General features: G+C 33.8%; 3 protein-coding genes and 1 long non-coding RNA gene across 5 annotated transcripts; 1 reads left to right on the forward strand and 3 right to left on the reverse strand.

Moving 5' to 3' along the window:
• Nucleotides 1-493: 493 nt before the first annotated feature.
• LOC145602700 (uncharacterized) lies at nt 494-2,941 on the reverse strand. The gene is made up of 7 exons (XM_081658868.1): nt 2,800-2,941; nt 2,442-2,547; nt 2,071-2,100; nt 1,698-1,799; nt 1,418-1,525; nt 920-974; nt 494-777 (listed from the first exon to the last, which is right to left on the reverse strand). The coding sequence occupies exons 2-7, from the start codon at nt 2,531-2,533 to the stop codon at nt 733-735; spliced, it is 432 nt and encodes a 143-aa protein (XP_081514994.1). The 5' UTR covers nt 2,534-2,547; nt 2,800-2,941; the 3' UTR covers nt 494-732.
• A 10,800-nt stretch (nt 2,942-13,741) lies between these two features.
• On the forward strand, nt 13,742-14,515 carry LOC145603056 (uncharacterized). The gene is made up of 2 exons (XR_014104675.1): nt 13,742-13,825; nt 14,100-14,515. It is a non-coding gene; the product is annotated as an uncharacterized LOC145603056 (long non-coding RNA).
• Nucleotides 14,516-14,868: 353 nt separating this feature from the next.
• Nucleotides 14,869-17,297, reverse strand: LOC145602762 (uncharacterized). The gene is made up of 2 exons (XM_081658922.1): nt 16,002-17,297; nt 14,869-15,889 (listed from the first exon to the last, which is right to left on the reverse strand). Exons 1-2 carry the CDS (start codon nt 17,102-17,104, stop codon nt 15,127-15,129), a joined length of 1,866 nt encoding a protein of 621 aa, XP_081515048.1. The 5' UTR covers nt 17,105-17,297; the 3' UTR covers nt 14,869-15,126.
• Nucleotides 17,298-20,662: 3,365 nt separating this feature from the next.
• LOC145600879 (OVARIAN TUMOR DOMAIN-containing deubiquitinating enzyme 4-like) lies at nt 20,663-23,785 on the reverse strand. Of its 2 annotated transcripts, none has more exons than XM_081656736.1 (6): nt 23,585-23,785; nt 22,190-22,311; nt 21,970-22,010; nt 21,730-21,828; nt 21,086-21,245; nt 20,663-20,869 (listed from the first exon to the last, which is right to left on the reverse strand). In XM_081656736.1, exons 1-5 carry the CDS (start codon nt 23,586-23,588, stop codon nt 21,098-21,100), a joined length of 414 nt encoding a protein of 137 aa, XP_081512862.1. In that variant the 5' UTR covers nt 23,589-23,785; the 3' UTR covers nt 20,663-20,869; nt 21,086-21,097. The 2 variants fall into 2 exon arrangements, with proteins under 2 accessions (XP_081512862.1, XP_081512861.1); XM_081656735.1 differs by lacking the exon at nt 23,585-23,785 and adding an exon at nt 23,433-23,557.
• Nucleotides 23,786-25,445: the final 1,660 nt, after the last annotated feature.

The following is a 25,445-nucleotide window of genomic DNA, read 5'->3' on the forward strand; positions in this document are numbered from 1 at the left end:
AAAAAAAAAAAGAAAAAAAGAAAAGAAAAGAAGAGGTTGATCCAGGGTTACAACTAGTCTCAGTGTCTAATTATTGTACTTTATTGAAAATACCCAAAACTATCTAGCTCAATGAAAAATCACTCCCAAGTATCAAAATTTGGGTATAAACAAGGAATTTTGGTATTTTATCGTCGAAAAGGAGGGTAGATTTGGAATTCATCACTTAGATTGGATTTTTTTACTCCAACCCTCAGGATCAACTAGGAATTCCCTATTTTGCTCGGTGTCAACCAAATAAAAGGCCCAAATTTTATATTCTACGTCCTATGTAATGTTTTTTCATTTTTTTCTAAGTAACAACTGTCAATAAAGGACCTTAATTCTTGCAGATAACAGACTTTGAGTTGGTTTCATAAATTTGATAGGATATGAAAACTCAACTCTGGCATATTATAAAACAATATGTGAAGACATTTTTTTCATTGAATCTACAGAAAAATGTATATGGTGCTTTTACTAACTAGCAAACTAATATCACATACGGAGTAACCTAAATTAGCAGACATAATGTCAGTTTATCATTCGCTCTGATCTTTACATTTCTATCACTTAAGAGATTGATAAGCTCAAATGATCAATCCTGACTTCGATAAAAAGAAGCTCACTACAGACTGAAAGTAGATCATCCATAATGCTATATGTCCAGGACTTCAGGAGAGATTCCTCGAAAAAACCACTAAAAAAAAGGTACTACTCCACCGGAATCTGAAGCAACTCTCGTATCCCTTCACAAACCTGCATGAATTAGTTGAGAGCCACTGTCAATTGCACATTGTTCAACTATTCATTTCAAGATCTTTTGAGAAGTGAACCATCCTACCATAGCTATTCAAGCTTAAGAAGCAACAACAAAAAATGGCTCAAGAAATATGCATACCAGCTTAATTTGAGCTTTGATTGATGCTATCACACGAGTATATTCCTCTATTTGCCTACAAAAGGAGCAAACACGAAAGTTGCATGTGATTTTCATAGTGGACAATGATATCAGAATTATTATAGAAGAAACAACACATTTTTGTTTCAGGGGTTGCTCATATTCAACCCACTTTATCCCTGCCTCTAACAGAAGCCTTTTTCAATGTATTTAGGTAATGATAATGTTATTATTAATGTTTAACATGACATCACAAGCAATTGCAGAATCTTGAGAAGGAACATTAGTAGTCGTTGAGAGCAAAAAAGTACCTACGCCACCAATAATTGTGACCACAGCCAGCCAACAATGTATGGCAAAAAACCTATAACTGCTACCTTACATATATCTACCGAAAGCATTTTCATATTGACCATTATTGTCTACAACAAAGTCTTCAGACAAGAAAGAAGAGACTGTACTATAATTAGAATAATAAATATGATCAGAATCTTTTACTTGGCTAGCCGTTCCTCCCTTGCTGCGATGTAATTTAAAGCTTCAGACCAGGTGAATTCAACATGAAATCCCAATCCAACATCTACAAATATGCGGCGTGTGTCAGGGCTGCAAGCACATATCCACACTCATTATTAAAAAGAAATTAATAGGATGATTATTTTAGTAACTTAATATAAATAATCAGCATTAAGTGCTTAGGATGAACAATGGCCAGGAAAAAGACAAAGGAGTAGGACTCGCTCATAAGATATGACAGAAAGGCAGGTCAAGCTCTTACACTTCCGCTTGCATGTACACTTCAGATCCAAGATTGACTAACGTCTTGAGGCTGCTTACGCTATTCTTCTCCAAATTCTGTATGTTCCTCTTTAAATCTGAGCTATTATTGTTCAAATAAATGAAGGGCACAAATACTAAACATTGATGAAACAGACACAATCAAAATAACTGAGATGACTATGAGAGATATGTACGTTTTCACAGGCTTTTCTCTTCCAAGAACATTAACGAACTATGCATAACAATCAATGACTCACAAGATCCAAAGGTAAAAGCATTACTTGATACTTAAAAAATTTCACTAGAAACGGTCAAGAACATAGCAAACTATAATGGCAAGACCAACATATAGGTTGAATGGAAAAGGATACAATATCTTCTGCCGTTCAAAAATCTTGTCCCTGCAAACAGATACACGAACACGTTGGCACAACATCATAAAGGGAAATAATGTTGGTTGCCAAGTTTCTAATTCTCTTATTGGATCATAAACATTCAACAATGCCAAACTCGATATCATAATAAATTTTCTATATTTTAGCAATCAATGTAGTATACACCCATCAAATTTTAACATTTGACTTCAACCACTTGAAGCTCCCCTACTTTTCCTATTTGAATCTTCCAATTTTCAGATATTGGGAACATAATTTTGAAACTATAAGAGCTAGTTCTTTCCTATCATAAGCATCTAATTGCAGCTCAAATTATCCAAAGACATAAATTCTAAGAAAGGTGCTACCTTTCAGCAATGGCCTTAACAAGATCAGGCTTCAACCGACGATCAACAAATTCCTCGAATTTCGCTACCTTTGCTTCTCTGTACTTATCCATTACAACGGCAAACACTACAAACAATCAAACAACAAAACCCCAATTAAGAAATTATTAAAAGAATCCGAAATTATAAGAATTAAACAGTTTTTAAGTTCTAAGAGGCATTTCAACAAACAGTTGGCAGGCGATAGAAATTTGAACTGTATAACAGATTAGGGCTTGCAAAGGAATGAGATATTTGAATGATTTGTGTCAAAATTAAAAGAAAATAATCCAACTCTAAAAAATTAATCAATGTCCAAAATTTCAGTGTAGGAGATAACCGGAGTGGTGGAGTTTTCCGTCGGCGTTGGATCGTCGCTGATTTCCGACTTGCAACGCTTCTGATTGCCGCCGCACAGGGTAGCTTGGAGGGTAGGAAACGGATTAACGGGTATCAACTATGAAGTTTGTTGTTAATTTGTTACAACTTAAAAAAAAAAAAAAGGCGGAATAGTATGATATGCGAAAGTGCTAGACTTTTTAGTTTTTACCGATCACCAGTGTAAGTTTTTTTTTTTTTTTTTTTTTTTTTTTTTTTTTTTTGACAATGATCACCAGTGTAAGTTGGGGAACAGCTTTAGAAAAATTTACCAAGAATAACACGGCTTTTAAGTGATTTTTCAAAAATGAAATCAAAATGGAATGATCATTAACCCAAATCTATTAAGAATGAAATGTGATCTATTGGTAACCTGTTTAATAAGTCACATGTGACACGTGTTATAATTTCAAAGGATTGATTTGTGTTTCATGTGTTTAGGGTTTTAGAGATAACAAACTGTATATCTCAATTTTGGGATCAAGGAGGGTAAATATATATATGAGTAAACAAAAACAAAGAAATAAATATCTTTTTTTACACTCTATAACACGAACAGCCTTGCTACACACACACCCGAGCTATCGCTCACTCGCCTGCGAAATATAGCTCGGCCTTGCCGCAACTTTGTGTGCAACTGAGCTATCGCTTGCGAGCTCCTTGTTCTCATGTACCGTCACCAAGACTCTAAGAGAACAATAGCTCTCTAGGTAGCTCGGTAATAACTTCTTCCGATTTGCATTACTATTGTCGTAACTCCAACAATGTCTACAATATTTGCCCCTCTTGTGGCTTTTTCTACATCAAAAAAAAAAAGTGCAACACTTTATTGAATGCCTTTTATATTATATAGAAGCACATTTTTTTGATATGAATAATCAATAGTTGTTGAGCAATATTACATTTAAGAAGGCAATAACATGTATGACATATGGTACCATTGCACTAAGTTAATAAGCTTATACAACAAATATAAATAATAGATTTCAAAATAACTAACAAATGCATATCTAACACTTGTTCATAGTACAATGATATTCAAAGAAACAACCAAGAACATCGAACCAAACCGACGAGGCACACGTACAAATGGTTGATCAATTAGACGACCATCAATTAATTAAGCCAAGTAACACTGTAACAATCATCAGTACGTGGTGCAGATTGTTAGTCATGTTCCCATGTATGTATAACATGACTCAAATGTGATGAACATTTTTAGCTGACTTTCCACATACTTCAGACATTATTGATCATATGATCAACCCCTCATAAAACACCAAGTACACACACCAACACTAACTGATACACAAATGAAGCACCCTATCATTAACATCAGGCAGTATGCACGAGTCTCAGCTTCTCTTTTCGCCGCAGCAGCAGCAGCAGCAACAACAGTCATATCCTCGGCCTTTCTTTTCCTGGCAGCAACAACCATTGCAGCCTTAGCTTCTCTTTTCGTGGCAGCAGCAGCAGCCGCCTCCTCAACCTCAGCCTCAGCCTCAACCTCGGCCTTGTTAATACATGTTCGACAAAGATTTGGCACATTATTTGCCATTATTTGTGCTTTCATTTGGCCTTGTCTTCCTCTGTAGCACATTGCAGTATCTTTGTGACTCCACTCCTCTTTTATAAGTTCTGCTACTACATTTTTTAGTACAATTTTGCAGAATTTCCAGCACATTTTACGTTTAGTGCTTTCTTTCACTAAAGAACCTGATATTATTACAGCACCACAACCTTGGCAACATATGAAATGACCCATGGTACAATTATAGCCAACGAATTTAGTTGAGCCTTGAGCGTAGCTAACTGCCACTTTCTACGTCCAAAAACAAACAATTATCATATTAGTACTTCGGATACTAGCTAGTAATGCAACAACTAAATTAAAATATATATTAATGTAAATGGGTTGACCATACGTACTGGTATTGAACAAACCATGTTCCTTAGACTCCTAGGATTGTGATTTATGATAAGTATGAGAGACTTGCGACAATATAACATAGTTTCATACTCCGATCCCTTTGTTCTCATATTTTTGCCCAATTGCAAATAAATGGGTCAAATTTAAAATTTTTTGACAAATTCTCACTAAACAATACACTAAGAGATAATATTGCAATGTGAGGTCTTGTTAGATTCGTCTCATCAATTATATAATTTATTAATATCGATCAAGTTCTTATATTTTTCATGCATAAGAAAATAGAGTTATATACGTTTTAAGACGCGTCTTGAAGACTGTAAAAAGTCAAATGAGGTAAAAAATAAGGAGTATGTTTTTATACGTAGTATTTTCTTTGTGAATGTGATATCATGATTAATCTTAAATTTTGTAAGGCCATAAGCCATAAATTAACCTTGGTACTCAAATAGAATATAAAATGATGTGAAACAAATCAAAAGGGAGCATAACAACAATATAATCCATAAAACATCACGAAAAAGAATAATTTTGTAGATCCGTTACTAATGTTAGGTGGAGTTGTTACCAACACCAACATAATATAACTAAGCACCATCTTTTATTTTTTATTTATTTATTTATTTAATTATTTATTTGAGAAAACTACTACGTACCATCTTTATTTAATTATTTTATACTTGTGTGTACTTTATGATCAATACTTTTTACGTACTAGAGAAAAATCCAATATATGTGGCATACTGAGCTAGAACACAAAACTACATACCAAGTACGAGTATATCTCATTAGAAAAAAGAGTTAAATAAAATGCAACAATAATTATTCCTACAGCTAATAAACTGTAGTAAATTATAAGTATATATATGATGCTAGAAAATTAATCATATACGAAGTATTTTGCATGAAATTAAAGGATTTGACGTATTTTTATTAATTAATCATTTATTTTGTTCGCAAGGACTTGATGGCATGTTTATATTAAAAAAAAAAAAATACTTTGCATGCAATTAATCTTTAATTTGGTTGTGAAGAGGGTTGGATGGTGCAGTGGTGGAATGGTGGGTTGATAAGTGGTAAGACATGGTCGAGGTGGTGGTCTGGTGGACAACTGGAGTTCACGGTGGTTTAGCTATAAGAAGAAAAAAAGGGAAAATCGAAGTCACTTGTCACTCACATGGGAGTTTTGGCCAGAAAAAATGGAGTCAATGATCGAAGGAATCCAGTCAAAGGTCCTAGTCAGATCAACTACAAAGCGCCACTTTAATTTTTAAGGTTCTTCCTCACAAAATGAAACTAATATAAAATGTATATTATATATTGTGACAAAATTTTCTAATAGTCAAGTCATATCTATTTGTTTTAATTTGATGTATTAGAATTTTTCTAACAAAAAATACTTAACGTAAAGACAACTTTATTGAGGCAAAACAATTTGGAATCGGTAGTATAAGTACAACGTTGTTGTGGTTATAAATAGTTTCGAATAGGGAGAGTACATCACATATACTATAACAACTAAAAGTATCAAATCATCAAGAATGAGAAAGATATAGATCATCATACCTGAGTAAATGAAAGTGAATGATGTTTGTCAAGAAAAATTAAGATAGAGATCGATGGAATTACCACCAATATAATGAAGAGCCTTTTTAAGTATTTGTTACTTATACTTTCTTTTGTTTTGGCAAATATGGCTTAGAAATACATGAAGTGAAAGTTCATAATTCAATTCCTTATATACTACTCGTACTATACACTCACTTATCGCACTCTATCTATATATATTTTATGTACTTCACTAGTCCGTACGTGAACTCAAGCTCATGCATGCATGCACCACGCTTAATTATTACTAATATAATAGTTACATATAGTAAGACAATCTTAACATTAATTAAATCATTACTTATACAATTATTGGATGAGAATTTAATTAGTATATATTAGTGATGTATGTCCAATTATTTTGAGACAACATAAAGGGAAACCAATTCCTTCTATTACTCTTCACCTCTAAATCATTATAATAATCCTACTAACTTTGTATCAAAATAATAGTTACACTTGAATTGTAAGTATATCTTGATTGTTTTAAATATAGTGTTTATAGCTTACACTCTATCCTTTTTCGTATTATAAGATATATGAAGCTTATTACGTAGTATTAATTAATTACACATCTTGGCTTGGTCTAATGCTTCAATTTTTAATTCCCATATCTCACTTTTACTTTCCAATTGCTTCTTTAGTTTAGAATAAAAAAATTGAGAATATTAATTCAATAATACAATTGATTATGGCCGTATTCGGCAAATTGTAGTTGTAGAGATAGCTGCTAGTTACTTCCTATGCTATTAGTTCTTAGCTGTGAGAGTAATTGTTAGTTATTAGCTGCTCTGCTGCTAAAGATAAATAATTAAGTATTAAATGTATGATATTGTAGCGGTTAACTAGTTATTACCTTTAAGTATTTTACAACTAACCTGACCTCTTGGTCAAATAACTAGAAGTTACTGTCGAACATGCCCTATCCCCTATGTTTAGTTTCACTTAATTAATAACAGATCTTTTTTTTTTTTTTTTTGGAAATAATTAATCACATAACCTTATTACATAATTCAATTATGATCAAATACTTGTAAAAAAATAAGTTCGGTTTATTTCATAAAAGCATAAAAGAAAAGAAATAAGATAAGGTTAGACTTTATCATTTTATTTGCAATTTTTAATCTCTTTAAAAATATTACTTGTATTAAAAATATATATTTAGAATATATTCATTATAATAAATTTAATAAGATCTCATTTGAAATATTTTTTATTTATAATTTAGGGTGTGTTAAAAAAAACCCTAGCCTCCTTTTCTCTCTTCTCTCTCCTAAACCTAGTCTCCATTGTCAATTTTCAAGGGGCTTCCATCGGATTTCACCGGTGGAAAGCCCCAATCTTTATTTTCTTTTAAGCCTTTTGTTTTGTGTTACAATAATGTCTCCCTCGAAAGAAAGGGTTTATCTCCTTCGAAAGACAAGGTTTTTTCGATCTCCTTCGAAAGACAAGGTTTTTTCGATCTCCTTCGAAAGACAAGGTTTTTCGTACTCCTTCGAAAGACAAGGTTTTATTTGTGCTTAATTTGGTCTCCGGTTGTGCAGAGCTACTATTGATTAGGGCTCGGATTCAGGTTACGGAATCAGCACAAGAATTAACTATCTTACAAAATTGTGAAGCGACGACGGATCCACTCAAAAAGTTGTATGAGACAACGAATCGAGAATATGCCGAATTGTTATATTTATGTATTTGGATTCTTAGCCCTTCCCCGATTAATTCTTGTTTGATTTTGTTAAATTCGTTTTCATTATCGTTCATTGTCAATTGTAGATGTCGTATGGCTTATATTAATGAAATTTAGTGTCCTTTGGGACTTCTTTAAAAAAATATATATATATATTTTTTATTTATAGATTTGCGTTCGTCAAAGTTTAGTCAAATTACATATAAAAAAAAAAAAAGAATAATGATATCAGAAAATAAGTCCAGTAACTCCAATGAAATCACATGAGCAATAATAAAGTGAACTAAACACAGCCAAAACCCGAATTGTTATATTCACAGGTAACATAGTTTAAGGGGCAGATTTAAAAAGCGTCGTATAGAAAGTTAGAAACACAAGGAGACACTATATTTTATGCACCCAGTTACTTATTGCTGGACGATGAAGCGGCATATTGACAAACAATAGGCTGCGCAAAAACACCCCACTTCTATAAATTAAATAAAAAAAAAGTGACGAAATAGGAAATTTTCTCCATTCTTCAAAACCAGATGATGTGATTTTGTTCTTGATTTGCCTTAAATAATTATATAGAGATACGAACAAATGTAGTACGAAGTAGTGCTTTACTTAATTAAATAACTACAAACGAAATAATATGTTCCAATCTCTCATATGACAACTTGTCAAGGGAATAATTATAGTGGTAAAGTTGGTAAAATTAGCTTACGTTGGTACTTAATGACAAATTTTAGTATTCAATTTAAGCCTTAGATTTTAAAAAGTGTGCCACGGCTCAAAACGGCAAAAGCACAATATGTAGAGGCACAAATTGTACGACACGGCATGTTATTTTATATAAGGAGACTTATTCTTTTATCGCGTTTATTTATATCTTTCTTTTTACAACAAAAAAAAATGTGTTCTTTAGGAAAATTTGTCAGAATGGTCCTTTTAAGCGGTCAACTTTATTAAAAAAAAAAAAAAAAAAGTCCTTTCGACCACTTAAAAGGACCATTTTGATAAATTTTATTTATTATATCTTTAAACATAAATATAAGTAAAAATTATAAAAATTGATATCTTTAAAATACATATTGAAATAATTATCTTAAACTCCATGTACCCATATAATAATCCATATTAGGAGTTAATATAAAAGTTGGGTACTCAACTTTAGGCTTTGTTGCAAATTGGGTACTCAACTTTCAATATTGGCAAATTGGGTACTATGACCTGCCTGAATTTTCTTTTCAGGCAAGTAACCTACACTACCACGTTACCATATTACATTCTATTAAATAAATAAATAATTTTTAAAAAAAAAACCTTAACTCTTTCTCTCTCCTCCTTTTTAACATGCGGTAATATTTTCAACATTTCTACTTTTGCTCTTTGCACATTATTATTGGTGCAATTCGATTTTTTTTTTTATATATTTAATTTCGCAAATTTTCGGGTATTTTTTGCTGATTATCGGATTACAATTGGCACAATTTTTGGTGGAGGTAAATTTCTTTGTTTCTCTATTTTAACCATTGAAGATGCAAAATTGATTTAAATGGTTACTGAGGTTTTGAATTTTAGTAGGTATATTGTCTAGGATAATGAATTGAAGTAAAAAAATATTTTATTTTTGGTTAATGTTTTTAGTATATTGGAGATTTTGAATTGCCATTTATATAAAAAGAAATCAACAAATTTTTTTTACTACCACCACAGCACCACTGCATCCACACACCCTCGAAATTTCCACACCTCCATGAAACCCATGCCCACATATCCAACCACCCTCATGAAAAACTCACAATTTCAACCACCCCCACGAAAGCCCTCAAAAATCTGACCACCTTCACGAACCCAGGCCATCTTCCTCACGAAACCTAAGCTAACACCCTCACGAAAACACCCTCATAATTCCAACCAACCTCACAAAACCCAAGCCACGAAACGCACCCACGAAACCCCCCACAAATTCAACGGAAACCACTACGAAAACCCCACAAATCCAACGAAACCCACCCTGAATTAGTTTCTTAAGGTTGGAGAGAAAGAAAGAAGAGCTAAAAGAGGTTGAATAGGAGTGTGAAAATGGGAAAAGAGGTTCTTTTTAAGTTATTAATGCTTGGTAACCTGTTAACCTGTTGTTAAAGGTCAAAATTCACGCAGTACCCAAGTTTAGTACCAATTCGCCACAAATTAAACTTGAGTACCCAATCTGCAACATTGAGTAAAGTTCAGTACCTAGTTTTTATACTACCTCCGTTTATTATTATGTGCAACTTTTGCTATTTTTGTCCGCTTGCTATTATGTGCAACTAAGAAATTTATTTCCTCTTTTAGTAAAAAAAAAAAACCTAGTCAAATGTCAATTCTACCCTCATTTAAAAAATTAAAACACAACTTACTACCTATAATCAAATTTAATTAATCACTAATTCTCACCCAATTTTCACCCCAACCAACCCAATCTAATTCATCAACTCTTCCTCTTCAATTCAAGAAACCCATCTTCATCTTCCCCCATATTTTCTCTCTCCTCTTTCAATCTCATTAACCCTTGAATTTTTATAGATCTGCTTTCTCTCTCTTCAACTTCAAGAATTTTGTAGGATTTCGGGGATTTTAGGGTGGTTTTTGTCAGATTTTGTCGGGTTTTCGCAGTGGAATTTCATCGGCATTTTCATGAGCATGGTGGTTTCGTGGGGTTGGCAGCGGTGATGGTGAAGTGGGGGTTCATCTTCATGGGTTTCCCTGGATTTTGTGGGTTTTGTTTTTGGTGGGGTGGGATTTCGTCGAGGTGGTGCTGGTGGGTTTCGTACTTTCGTGGGGTTGGTAGTGGTGGTGATTTCGTGGTGGTGGTGGTTTCGTGGGGTTGGCAGTGGTTGTGGTTTTGTGGGGTTGGTAGTGGTTGTGGTTTCGTGGGGGTAGTAGAATCGGTGGTGAAGCCGTTGGTGAAGGCGGCAGCGGTGTTGGTGAAGGCGGAGGTGGTGTTGGCTGGTCTTGGTGGTGACAGTGGGTGGTTGATTAAATATCCCTACATTCTCTCTCCAACTTAATTACATATCCCTAAAATACATTAATCACTATTATCAAATTATGCATTGGTTTCTGTGTCGAGCCCCAAAGTTGCACTTAATAATAAACGGAGGTAGTATTTACTCTCCATATTAGTATATGACTATTTATTCTTTTCAATAAATTGTAAAAGCTGGGGTACTCATAATTTAATTCATAAATAAATAGTGCATAGGTTAGTAATTTAAAATACGTAGTATAAATAGTACAAAGTGTATCTTTCTTTTCCAAAGTTGCTGAATATGAACATCCCTGATTGTCATACTAAGGACATGTTTGGATTGGGGGTAATACATTAAGGGGGTGTTTGGTATAGTAATTTTAGATGTAGGAAACGGATTCAATTAAGTGTTTCCATTTCTACTTGTTTGGTATGTGTTAAAAGTAACAAATACCGTTTCCTAAGCGTAACAAAATCCCCCAATTTGTTACCCTTGACAAACTAGTGGAAACAAATTACGTTTCCTTACTCAATCACAATCTACTCAACTTGTTTCCATTTCATTAGGATACCAAACATATAGTAAAGGTAACGTTTATCATTACCCTTTCCCCTACTTATTTGAATCCTTTCCGTTTCATTTACAATAATATTTATACCAAACACCCTCTAAGGGGGTAAAAAAAGTCAAACTTGAAAAAACAAAAGTAGTTAGAGGTGGTGATGTAGGAGGCATGGTGCTTACAAATGAAATAAGCTAGTTGTACCATGAGAAAAAGAGAGAGATAGAAGAATTATTACTCTCATAATGACGGTAATAGTTACCCACCCTCCTCATACAATACAGAGACCGTACAAGGATATTATCCTATCCTCAATCTCTCTATACTTCTTTGTATGAAAAATGGTTTTAAGGTTAAGATCAATCGTTCTCAAAACTAATATAAGCTATTATAATTTCTAATTAAGTGATGCAGCGCAAAATGTATGTAGGTTCGATATAATAAATTAATCACGGACTTTGTCCCTTCATTGTTCAATTAGTAGAATATTTCAAGTGTTTCTAAGATATACAAGTAATGTGCTATGTAAAATAAATTTCCCTAATATGCTGAATCGATGTTGTATAACTACGTATATGAATTTGTATGACATAAAATCTTACTAGCTCTTCTTGGTGCAATATATTTCTTTATTGATGTACGTAATTAATTAGACTGTCTATATTATTATTCGAACTCAATGACAATTTATAATGCTTGTCATCTCTAAAAGTAATGACATTACTTTGTTAATAATGTGGCGTCATGTCATGTCATGTCATGTCGTATAATAATAATAATAATAATAATAATAATAATATATTTCTCCATTTAAACGAAGGGGTTATAGCAATGACTGTGGTTGACCCATTTGGGCGCTTATACTACTCATGTCTCATTATGGTGAGCCCATTTAAATTACAAGAAGCATTAGACGACTTGGAGTAGACTTGTCTTTGTGACTTTGTCAATGAAACTCTTCTGTCAAAAAAAATACATGCACATATACTCTTCAGTCAAAAAAAATACTCTTCAGTCGATATCGTTAGGCAAGAATTGAAGAAGACAACAAGTCAACAACTATTACGAGATTTTTTCCACAACTACTGCTAGTGGTGAGTAATTCTGTACGGATTACGAGTATATCCTAATTTATTTTTCCCATTTCCTTGTTTATGTACTCCCTCCGTCCCAAAAAGAACGATCCATTTGGCCAAAATTTTGCCCCAAAAAAATGACCCATTTGCATTAAAACACCCACCAATTTGCTACAATATTTGTGCAAAATTAGCTTCCCCATATAAAAATTTGATTTTTCATGTTATTTTATTACTTTCTCTCTCTATTTTTTTACAAACCCCATGTAAATTAAATTTATCTTTTCAATATACTTTTACTTCTTTTTACTTAACTTCCTTAATACCCGCGTAATCAACCCAAATGGGTCGTTCTTTTTGGGACGGAGGGAGTACAAGTTTAAATATTTATTTTATTTTAATTTTCTTAGCTGATTAATTTTTCATGAAGCCAACGCCTACACGCCACATCCCCTTCCCGAATAAACTAGTCCAAATGGATTGGTTAACCTCGGCTAATTAGCTGATTAATTTTCCATGTAGCCAACCCATTATTGTTGAACTGGGCCTATTCTAGTTGACTGAACTGGGCTGACTGAATTGAACTTAGTGGAACTGAATATTTCATGAGAGAAGAAAATTAAGAACTGAACTGAACTGAATTGAACTTATCGAAACTAAACTGAATTGAACTGAAAATAATATGAAGAGAACAGGGCCTTATTCTACCAAGATTCAATGATACTTTTTTTTTTTTTTTTTTTTTTTGGAAAGAAATGATACATTATCATATATTCATAGCCGACTCATGGTCACACACGGAGAGAACAAACGTCCATAATAATAGTCTAACGAACAAACCTCAAATTGCCAATATTAATTACAAAAACAAAAAATTATGAATAAAATTCCATGAAGAAATGTCTACTCCTTATATTATAATTTCATCCTCCATATATATATATATATATATATATATATATATATATATATATATATATATATATATATATATATATATATATATATATATATATATATATATATATATATATATGTATTGCATGAATATCGGAAGATCATATAATTAATCAAGTAACTAAGTTAAAGAAAAACACTTAAGGCCCTTTAACCTTCAATCATTGAGGTAATTAATACCTGTATTTTTTTTTTAACTCTTATTAATTTCTTCACATTATGCATAAATGCATGTCATTACTTTCATTTAAGTAAATTTTATTACCATTTTGAATTTCTTCTTATTAAGTAGCGTTTATTTAATTGCTTCATATTTTTAAAAAAGGCATCATAAATTTGCAGTAGGAACTTTAACATGTTTATGCCCTGAAATATTTCCATATTTTACACAAAATGGCCTCTAATTTTTTCAATAATGTGCAATTTGCAAACATGAAATTCAGGAAAAAAAAGAAACAATTGTACTTGTGATCCATCATGAGTAGCAAATCTGCAGCAGCAGAAGAAACAACACAGAAGAAACAAGGCACAAAACGTAAGATCCTTTGGAAATTCACCAAAATAGTTATCAGACATTCATTCTACCATGCTATAGGAATGCCTCATCTCAGTTTCTTGGAGGTCGCCGACTATGTACTCAACTGATCGATTGAGACTTGGGTTATTGGTTGCTCGTCGTTGTACTAAGATTCATGGTGTACTTCGCAATTTCTATGTTACTCCGGGAGTAACATGCAAAATATATGTTATTTTGAAATAAGTACATGTTTTTTTGTAATTGTATATTTTATTTTTTTTTAAATTCAACATCGATTATTTTATAGTACTCCAGTTCTATAAAATTCATGTAATTTTGATATGAACTTCTTATTATTTCATTCTTGCATGTTTTTTTTATACATACTCGTAATACTTTAGCAAAATAACACAAGATTTAAACAAAATAGCATATAAAAAATTGATAGGAATAATCCCAACTTTGCTCGATTCGCTCAAAATAATCAAAATAATCCCAACTTTTGATTATTTTTTAATAATCCGAACTATAGTATGAATATACTACTAATGGTCCCAACCGGTTTTTATTTTTTATTTTTTTATTTTTTTATTTTTTTTTACATCATGTATAGTATAAGGTGTTTTCTTGTATCAGAACAAAGAAATCGGTAAGCTAGAATTCATACAGGTGTTGTATTACAGAACAATCTTCAGTGTATTCACAATAGAAATAGCCATGACTAATGATAAAAGAGCGCAAATTGGGTTCTGTCATCTTATTCAGCTAAAAGTTTAAGGCTACTACTAGCATGTAAGCTGTAATGATCATCCTGAAGCTTAAGTACTTAACTCTGACAAATCAACTTACTGATGCAAATATGTTTCAAGTCTTTATTTGACTGGCCAAAATGCCAGTCAATTGCTGAAATTATTCCACTTCCTAAACCTTTACATATCTGGCAAACAAATGTTTTAGTCCAGCACCACTAGTTTCTCGTACTCCTCGCCTGAAATGGCAGCCTCCATTGTCTTCACAGGGTCCAACACCTGAGCCTCTGTAGTCTCCACAGGCTTTGAAACCTCGGCCTCCAATATCTTCTCAGCCTCCGGAACCTCAGCCTCTATCGGCTTCTCAGGTTCCAAAAAACTTTCATCAAGAAACATCTTTAGCAAATTCTTCGAGAACCCACTAACCAAGGCCACCCCTTTCTGGTTGCTCAGGACAGGGGTAACACCAGAGTTCCTCAAATTCCAGAAGACGATTTCAGGAACCTTTGAGAACCCCTTCTCATTGAACTTCCTGACAATTGCCTGGTAGTCAGTTTCCCAGTCATTAGCTGATGCCTTATCAAACTCCATGTCACTGAACACGAAAAGTCGCTTGATCTTCTCATCTTCTGTAAGCTTTCCCTCCACTGCAACCTCAAGGATTTTATCAAACACCCTTTGGAAATCTGTGTTCATTTCCCAATACAATTGCTCTATGGAATGGATTTTAGATACAAGATCTTTTCCTTTGATGACTTGCAACTGAGGGGACCTACTGAAGGTTATCAGCTTCCCTTTCCAAGGCTCCTCACTCAGCTCAGAGACTAACAACCCGAGAGCGACACTCACTTCTAAGGGCAAGCCATACATGCTCCCAGATACATCACATATAGCAAGGCAGTTCTTCAGCTTCCCAATGTTGGTGAGATCCTCTACCATTCTCTTCCATTGGAGCTCCGAAACAATCCTGTTTAAAATTGATTTCAATCACCAAAAATCAAATTAAATCTGTTTTATCAATTACTTAATTAGTTGACCATCAGTTCTAAATGTTCCAATGTATAAAATTTTGTTCCTACCTTGTCATGGGATCTTTGTTTTTCCGGGGATCCTTCACTTTCTTTACAATTTGATGAGGGAGTAAAGCTCCAGCAGCTATCTTAGACTTCCCTTGCACAACACGTTCTAGGTACTTTGTAAACCGCTCTGCATCATTCTTATAGAACAGCTCAGCATAGTTCTTCATAGCAATCGAGGCAACTCGTGAGTAAACAATGGAATTCCATTCTCTAGCACTCATATAGACCTCAGGCAACTTTAGTGATTTGCGCAAAGGAACTAGTACCTCTTTCCTCAAACGATCCCTAACACGATAAGCATAATGAGCATCTTCAATCCCTTCATATTCAGGGTATTGATCTTGAGGAAATAGCCTCCTAGCTATGCTCTCACAAAGCAGAGTATAGTTGTCAAATCTCGAGTACAATGAAGGGCACCATTTTGCTGCTAAGCTAAGGTCATCATAAGTTCCTGACCTTATCTTCTCTAAATCAGCTTGAAGGTGCTTAGCAAAGAGTTCTGAGACGCGATCATGCAAAAATCGATAGGTAGGATCATTGTTGTACCTCTCTATACCCTTTTTTGCAGCTGTTAGTCTCTTCTCTTCAGTTGACTTAGGCTTAGGCTTCAAGCCATTCTTTCCTTTCTCCTCCAAATATGCTCCACCATGCTTTAACCACCACTGACTACCACCATGGCGGCGTCTCTTCTTTAGCAGTTCTATTTCATCTTTGCGAACCGTGGGACCCTCAAGAAGCCGGTACAGGATTTCTAGAAGGTCTTTAAAGTAGCCAAATTCAGCAACTGGTCCAACATTGCCTGCTAGAGTCTTGGGATGATTTTCCTGCAACCACAAAGCAGAAGTATAAAAGCCTTCCCTGTCTGATTTACCAGTCCCTCTAATACCCCTCGGGTTGCAGACAAGCTTCAGAGCCGTGCACGGATCCTGTTCCCATGCTTGCTTCAGCCTTTGGACCACCTGTTCAGCCGGCGTGTCAGGTACTACATGAAAGAAGAAATCGAGGCATGGATTCCCTGAAGACATGTAGGTAGGGGAATAATTCTCAGTGCGTGCCCTTACTGGTTCCCCATATTTGTTGTAACTCGAAAGCATCAAGTCCATGAAGTGATCTCCAGTACTAGAATCAGCAGTAGTACTCGCAGCAACACCTGAAGTAACATCCTCCTTTTTCGCAGTGGTGAAGGGAGTCTGGTATAATTCTGGTGGGCCTAGAAGGGTAAGTTGAAGTCCAGCACTTCCATTTGACAAACCTGCATTATTAGCTGCAACTGCATAATAACCGCGCCAAGTTGCTGTGGAGAACTTCAATCTGTCTGGTAAGCCTCCTGAGAACTTTCGGAGCAACATGCCTAAGAAAGCACAAAAGCTATAAAATTTTAGTGAAACTGCTCAGAAGGATTTATAAACTTGCATTAATATGAGATAGATATGCATAAAAGATCCAAGAATAAAATGTGCCGAACAAATACAATAATCATACAAATTTAAAAGAGGACGACAATAAGTTAATGAAAATGGCAATATTCAATAGGAAAATTTACATTAAACCACCTTTTATAACACTTTAATTGCAAGAAACCACCTTATAAAAAAATTTTCGCAAAAACACACCTTAATCGTAAAATTTTTTGCAATCACACACCTTTTCCCGGAAAATACCCATTGACTTGGTTTTCAGGGGTTGACTCGACCATGAGACGCCCTAAAACCGCTAACCCTCCCTTTTCCCCAGCCACCCACTTCCAGTGGCCGGCGACCACCTCCCTCCTTCGTCGCCGACGACCTCATCCCCTCCCTTTCCCAATTCCCGTCTTTAAACCCAACCCTCAAGCCCTAAACCCAATTCTCGTACCTTCGTGAAGTGGGTGGCTGGGGAAAAGGGAGGGTTAGCGGTTTTAGGGCGTCTCATGGTCGAGTCAACCCCGGAATACAAGGTCAATGGGTATTTTCCGGAAAATGGTGTGTGATTGCAAAAAAAAATTTCGATTAAGGTGTGTTTTTGCGAAAAAATTTTTATAAGGTGGTTTCCTGCAATTAAAGGGTTATAAAAGGTGGTTTAATGCAAAATTTCCTATTCAATATCATTGTAAAGGTTCTAGCTATAACAGGACTCTTAAGGATTAGAAACAAATTTACAGTAAATTAAAAGCTAAAATACGAATACGTAAATGAAGCACCTTAAACCTCTTATATGCTAAAATGTATTCTTTATGCATTGTAATACAAAAGATGATTGGAATATAAGGTAGTATAGATTCTAGAGCATATGAAGATTGAAGAGCCAATTTAGGATTACAAAGTATTATTTATATACAAATGAAACGATAAATTAACACACAAACAATTGATGATTCACTACCATAAAACTCTCTAGTTTTTACATCTTTATGTACAAATTATGTCAAAACATGTTACAGTACATAGAATTTAGTCAATTTACCCTAATCACGAGTACACGACTGTATCACACAGTGAATTTGACATATTTAGCATGTACCTTCTTGACTACACCCGGATGTACGATAGAATTCGCAACGTAAGTTTATAAATATACATCATCAATATAGATTTAAAACCCTTTTCTCTTCATGTACCATTAATTTGTTTTTTATAAATTAAAGCAATAGTAACATAAACAAAAATTTAATCAACAGAAGGTCCTAGGACCTAAGAAAACAAAAACCCGGAATTTTCACATTATTTTAATGTACTGCAGCAATTCACAGTTATGAAACTACTACTCATTTTTAAAAAAAACAAGAACAAATTTCAATAATTAATACTCTTAATTTATAAGATACAATCAAATAATACAATATTAAAGCAATACTAAACCAACAAAATGTATACAAATTCTAAGATCAAAATAAATTAAAATTTTTACTATGATAAATTAAATGACAAAAAGATAGAATTCAAACCTTGAGAAATTCAGAGTAATTGAAAGAATCCAAATCTTGGAATGAAATGAAATGTAGTATGAGTAAAGAAACTTCTGGAATTTTGCAGAGTTAATTCTGGTTCCCAAAGGTAAGGTTTAAGTGGGGTTTTAGCATGAAAATAAATAAGTAATTATGTGAATTTTGAGTTTGGCAATGGATAATGAGAGTGATTATTGCCGATACGTATGTTTGGTAACAGTTTACTTGGCATCCAAGTATTTCAATTTTTGGGCTACACCTGTCCAAAAGAAAATAAAATAAAATGAATATACGGAAACAATTGCCTCGTTTATTATTTTGGAAAAAAAAAAAATTTGCCTCATTTATTATTTTGGGGGAAAAATATTATGTATATCTATCTACGTAGTAAAAAAAAAATTATAACTTGCCTATGTACTTGTATATACTCATACTATATTTGGCTTAACAAAGGGGAGGTCCCTCTTCGACTTTTGAATGATGAGTCCATAGAGTTTTTCTCCTTATCAATTTCTGGTTTATTTAGAGGTAAGAAACATAAAGGAAGATTTAATCAAGCAAAACATGTACTACCTCCGGTCCAAATTATTCGCAATTCTGGGTATTATTTGTGAGATATAAAATATTTCAAAGTTGTGAGTAATTTGGACCGGAGGTAGTATTTTAGAAAAATACACTTTTTTTTTTTTTTGGCTAAACAATTGCCATATGTTCATTTAAGTAATTTACGCACTTAACATTCAAGGTTGCTGGTGTATCTCGTAAGTTTATTGATAAGTCAATTGTAAAACTCCATGATTTGAGATATTTTAATTGGTCAATATGTATAAGGTTACATTTACAATAGGGGATTAAAAAGATATCAAACACGTACGGAGTAATGGAGGAGAACATTTTAAGAGCCTGTTCACATTTACTGAACAGAGCTGAACTGAACCGAACTGATTGGAGCTGAACTGAACTGAAATTAAGTAAATATGAACAGGCCTAAGTGTATTGGGTAAAGGATAGCTCAAGTGATTAGAACTTCCCTCCCGATTCCAGAAGATCCTGAGATCGATCCTCATTACAAAAAAGTGCATTCCTTATCAACAAAGTTTCCAGTGCAGCTCTTACATTGTTGAGTATTGCAACCTTCAAATCAAATATGATGCAATATAGAGTACTACCTCCGTTAACTTTTAGTTGCAACTATGGAATATTTTATATCTCACATATAATACCACAAAGTTACAACTAAAGGTTAACGGAGGTAATAGTAAATTCAGAACTGATAATACAAAATAGTAATTTTGCAAGTCACAATTTGACTATATTCCTCATTTCTTTATTTCTGTTTATCGCCACTTTAAATTTTTGACAAGGATGGTAGGATTCCTAACAATTAGAGAGTAATTAATACTCGTAAAATAATACAGGAGTACTACATATTTCGAAGTCCAATACGAAGTATGTAGCACATTGAGCCAAGTAGCACACCTATGAGCTATCTCAGGTACACAACAATGGCCGAACCAGCATCCTGGCCCATTATTATATGAGCATTCTGACACCGTGTACTAAGTCACAGCTTTCCGGCATAGAGATTTGTCTAAGGTCACAGTAGGCAGAGCACAGACCTCAGATGCACTGAAACTGTGCTCTGCCTTACAGCTAGTTCTCCGATGTGGAGATTGTCTGAACCATGTTAGAGGGCTATCTTCGTACCCATTGCATAGTTGTCTATATCATAAATGCCTACTAGTAACCATGAATACGATAAACACCAGTAAGATTGTTTCCACGCAATTTTCGCATGTTACATATGCATAGTAGTATAGTACAAAGTATCAAGCAGATTAAAAGGATTTGATCATCTCGGGTAACACCATAGTCATTGTAGTCTGTACATGCAACTCATGCAAGTTCCAGTAAAACAGTATGTCCATCTTGTCTCTATAGACCCCTGGAAAAGCCGCAAGAATCAAGGGGGGTGAAAAAGAAAAGGAAAATAAGACAAATCGAGTATGATGATTTGAATTTGAAGGCACTTTGATCATCACCTAAATCAAGGATATACTTATTTACACTTCTTTCTAGATGATAGTATGAATAATGGCAAATCCAAATACAAAGCATGTATAATCAAAAAGAAGAAACATACTTCTATAAGATATCATACCGATTGCATTAATTAAGGATTGCTCTTCAATGCATCATAATGGCCATACCCATGGTAAAGAACGCAAATTGAGTTCTGCATACCATACTCTTGTCCATATTCTGCTATAATTTTAAGGTTACCAGATTTCTTGTCAAGCATGTAAACCGTGATGGGCATCCTGAAGACAAGGTATGAAAATTGTTAAAACAACATAGAAAATATTAATGCTAATGTTTTTGAGTCTTTACAAGGCCAAAATACTAGCTAATTGCTCCAAATTTTTCTATACTACACTTTGCTCTTTCCTCCCTACAAAAAAAAAGTTTCGAGAGAGCATGTTCAACTGTTCAAGTAATTTCAGATTCAGTTAAGTAAATGGGCAATAAATTTACAGAAATTCACACGAGGGCTACTCAAGTTCACATCACAACTAAATTGTATTAGGGAAATGTTTATATGAGATTAATAGAGTCTCAAATAAGGGGTTGAGTGAAAAAAATTAAGCCTATATTTGCACATATTCTAAAATCAGGACTTGGTTGTCTATTGACTATGCTAATGAAAGATTTTTCTACGAAAAATGAGCTTGAACTTTGACAAGCAAGGATGAAAAAAATGCATTTAGTATACTATGTGAAGGGCATTAGATAACTTTCACTTACTTCAGAACATGTGAGGCCATGAGAAGCTCAGGTTCTCCTCCCCAAACATAGGATTTTCTCATCTGACAGATATATCTGTCAAATTTATCCTCCAGATACCTGAACAATGAATTACAGAAAATAAATGTTGATGGAAAGAAGCAGAATAATCTCGTACGATTTCATGGTACATAATACAATTACTATAAGAGAGAGAAGATGATTTATATAGCTTAGAGCATGGTCTTCAATGGCAATTACCATTCAGTATCTTTGCGTCTCTTGATCAATTCATCCACAACCTGTAAGAGGCAAACAGAATATTTAGCTAAGATGTGGTAAAAAATAGCTACACGAACAAGATACAGCCCAATCAACATACCAAAAAGTCTACTAAATTCAATAAGCCAAAACAAATGTTGATAATCATTAATCAGATCACATTTTCACAAGACCTTGTAATTAATAAATTCTCACTAACCTTGACTCTAAGTTCATCTGCGAGTTTCTTTTGAAGGCTCTCAGTTGGAGTTGGCATCCCTTTTATAAGACAGGAACCCTGGACCACAGCTCGAAACAAACAACTGCCATCTCCAGGTATACCTGGAGGAAATGCATGGAAATATCATGTCGATAGCCAATATATACAACTGCTAACTTAAAGTAAAACAACATCCTATGTAAAATAAAGGTTGTTTTTTTTTTTTTTGTACTTCCTTGTGTGACTTGTTGAGTTGTTGTTGGTAGTGCAAGAGATGGACGGAAAAAAAAAAAAAAAAAAAAAAATCACTTTTTGACTCAGAGAAGATTTACAGAACATGAACATACAACAACACGATGGTGGATCAGATAGCCCTAAAATCTCAGAACTTCCCCTTCACACAACTAGGGAGCTTGTTGCATTTGACAAATTGGACGAGCCTAACATAATACTAGAGAGACTTTGATAAAAACACATTATAATCTAACAAAGTAGTGTTCATCCAAGAGCTAAATAAAATGGGAATATGTACTGAGATGGATCTAATCCCCGGGCATCAACAAATTGGATTCTACTAGCATGATGCCAGCCTTCATTAACTTTGGAGATAATGCTTTGCGATGAAGTTCAAAATATTATCACTAATACAGCTAAACCAATGCCCAATCAACTTCTTAGATCTTCCCTCAACTTCAATCAACTAACAGATGCCTTTCTAATTTCACAATTACCTAGCTAGTAGATATATAGATTTATAACAAGCTTACATGCAACTCAATCCAAACCTTTCATCATATTATGACCAACTAATCATAATACTTATTCCAGAATTACTCGGATATTGAAGATAAACATTCACAATTTGTTCACCTTGATTATACTCTCTAAACACCACAATCAACCACCGCCCGCCCTCCGGCACAAGAAAAGGCAGTTAAATGAGCAAAAAGAACCCTTATCCATGTCCATAAGGACCATAATTCATGATGGTACATAACTTTTCACTGACAAGATAAATGAGACTTGACAATTATGATATTCATAACAAATGTACATTCTTGATGCTTTAATTAACACAAACATATAATTTAAGCGAACAGATACACTATAATGCTATAATCATAATACATATATACCAAATAAAACATCCAATTTAAACAAATATCCAATAACAAATATAATTATATTATTATATTTAGAAAGAAGTAAACCCCAGAAAACCCAGATGAGGAAAAAAACATACGAATAATTTGCAGTTGATTAGTGTCGATATTGGGCATTTAGTTCTTCACAAATCATCAATTGGGGTGTGGGAAAATCAACAAATTAAACAAATTCTAAATGTTACAGAACAACATTCGGAATTTAAAAAAGAGAGACTTAAAGAGAAATTACCCATGAAAAGGAGAGAGAATCGAATTCCATTGTCCTTTCTTAGCCATTTTCAACTGCTGGTCGGACTTGGGATCATCGTTTGTTGGTTGAGAGCTGGAAAGTGTTGGGAATTTTTTTTGGAACGAAAATAAAGAAGAGATGGAGATTGAAGTTGACCCGTTGAATTCTTGTCACTCGGATAAAACTCAGTTTTTTTTTTTTAATAGGGTTGGATTATACCAATTGCAAACCCAAAAGAGAGGATGGTTAACCAATTGGACTAATGTTTAGTAAGGGGCCTAAGGGCTTTCCTCAAAAAAAAAAAAAAAAAAAAAATGTTTAGTAAGGGCGGTTCAATTTCAAATATCCGATCCGATTTAAAAATTCAAATATTCAAAATTTTTGGGTCTAAAAGTCTGTTCACTTCGGCTTAATTTTAGTTCGGTTTAGTTCCAATTAGTTCAGCTTCAAATTTTTTCTCTCATGAAATATTCATTTCAGCTCAGTTTAGTTCAGTTTAGCTCCAATCAGTTCAGTTCAATTCAGCTCCAATCAGTTTAATTTTGTTTAGTTCAGTAAATGTGAATAGACCCTAAAAAATTGAGATCCGAATCTGATTTGAAATTTTCTTGTATCCCAATTTTCGGATCGAATATCTGAATTTCCTAATCAAATAATCGGATTTTCGGATCAGGTAGTTGAATTTTCGAAAAAATACCAATCTGTATTCCCGAAAACCCAAAAATTTATTCGGATATCCGATCCAAAATATTTGAAACCTAAAATCAGATCGGATATCCGAAATTTAAACTTGCACAACATTTTTTCATAGAAGGCTCAAAAGTTGCATGTGTTCTATATAGGGATGGCAACGGGTCGGACTCGGAGCATATTATGCTAAATCCGACTCCGACTCCGACTTCAATATCCGACCTCCGACTCCGATCCGACCCGACTCCGAGTTTTTTTCGTTAGTTAATATAATTTGAGGAATTGGGCTATTTGGGCCTTTACGACCCACACCCAATGCCACAATGAACCAAAAAAAATCCACTATCTATTGGAATCGGAGTCGGATAATCCGTCAGAGTCGGACATTTGTCGAAGTCGGATTTTTTCTCGGATTTTTTGTAGGATCCGACTCCGACCTTCCTCCGACTCGGAGTCGGATGATTTTAACGGAGTCGAACTCGGATTACTTTTTTCTCGGACTCAGAGCGGATTTTTTATCTCGGATCAGGGCGGAGTAGGATCGGATTCAAACTGAATTGCCATCCCTAGTTCTATATTACCATTGTTTTTAGATGATGAGAAACCATTCGTTTCCGAATTAAGCGTCCAAATATTAACAACGTTCATTTATCCTCAAAAATTGCATATGTTACATCCCAAAATTTAGAGAGAAAAAATGAGGCTCAAACTAATTCAATTATTTTGCAAGATTATCTTTGCATTTTCTCATCCTCTTTGTTGGGATTTGTCAAACACAATTATTAAGGTACGTTAGTGAGATTATTATTTTTTAAAAAAATTTACTTTATGGTAATCTAATATTCAAGTACAAAGTCTTACATTTTATATGCATTCAATTAGCAATATTTCATATATGCATGGGACGGTCTAAAAGTAAGTTTAGCTTAATTTTTTTTAAGAGAAAAAAAAAAAAAAAAAAAAAAAAAAAAAAAAAAAAAAAAAAAAAAAAAAAAACTTCATTCATTTGTACTAGTTTCCAATAATGTTAATTTTGTGTTTAAAAAGCTTGGTAAATTTAGATTGCTGTTAATTTCTTAAATTCAGGTTTCTCATTATTGCTTTGCAAAAATGTAATGATGCAAATAATAATTTTAGGATCGACATGCCATATGCCTCGATGGCCTCTAGA

The sequence above is a fragment of the Chenopodium album genome, chromosome 21, assembly GCF_948465745.1.
Source record: "Chenopodium album chromosome 21, dcCheAlbu1.1, whole genome shotgun sequence".
Lineage (NCBI taxonomy): Eukaryota > Viridiplantae > Streptophyta > Magnoliopsida > Caryophyllales > Amaranthaceae > Chenopodium > Chenopodium album.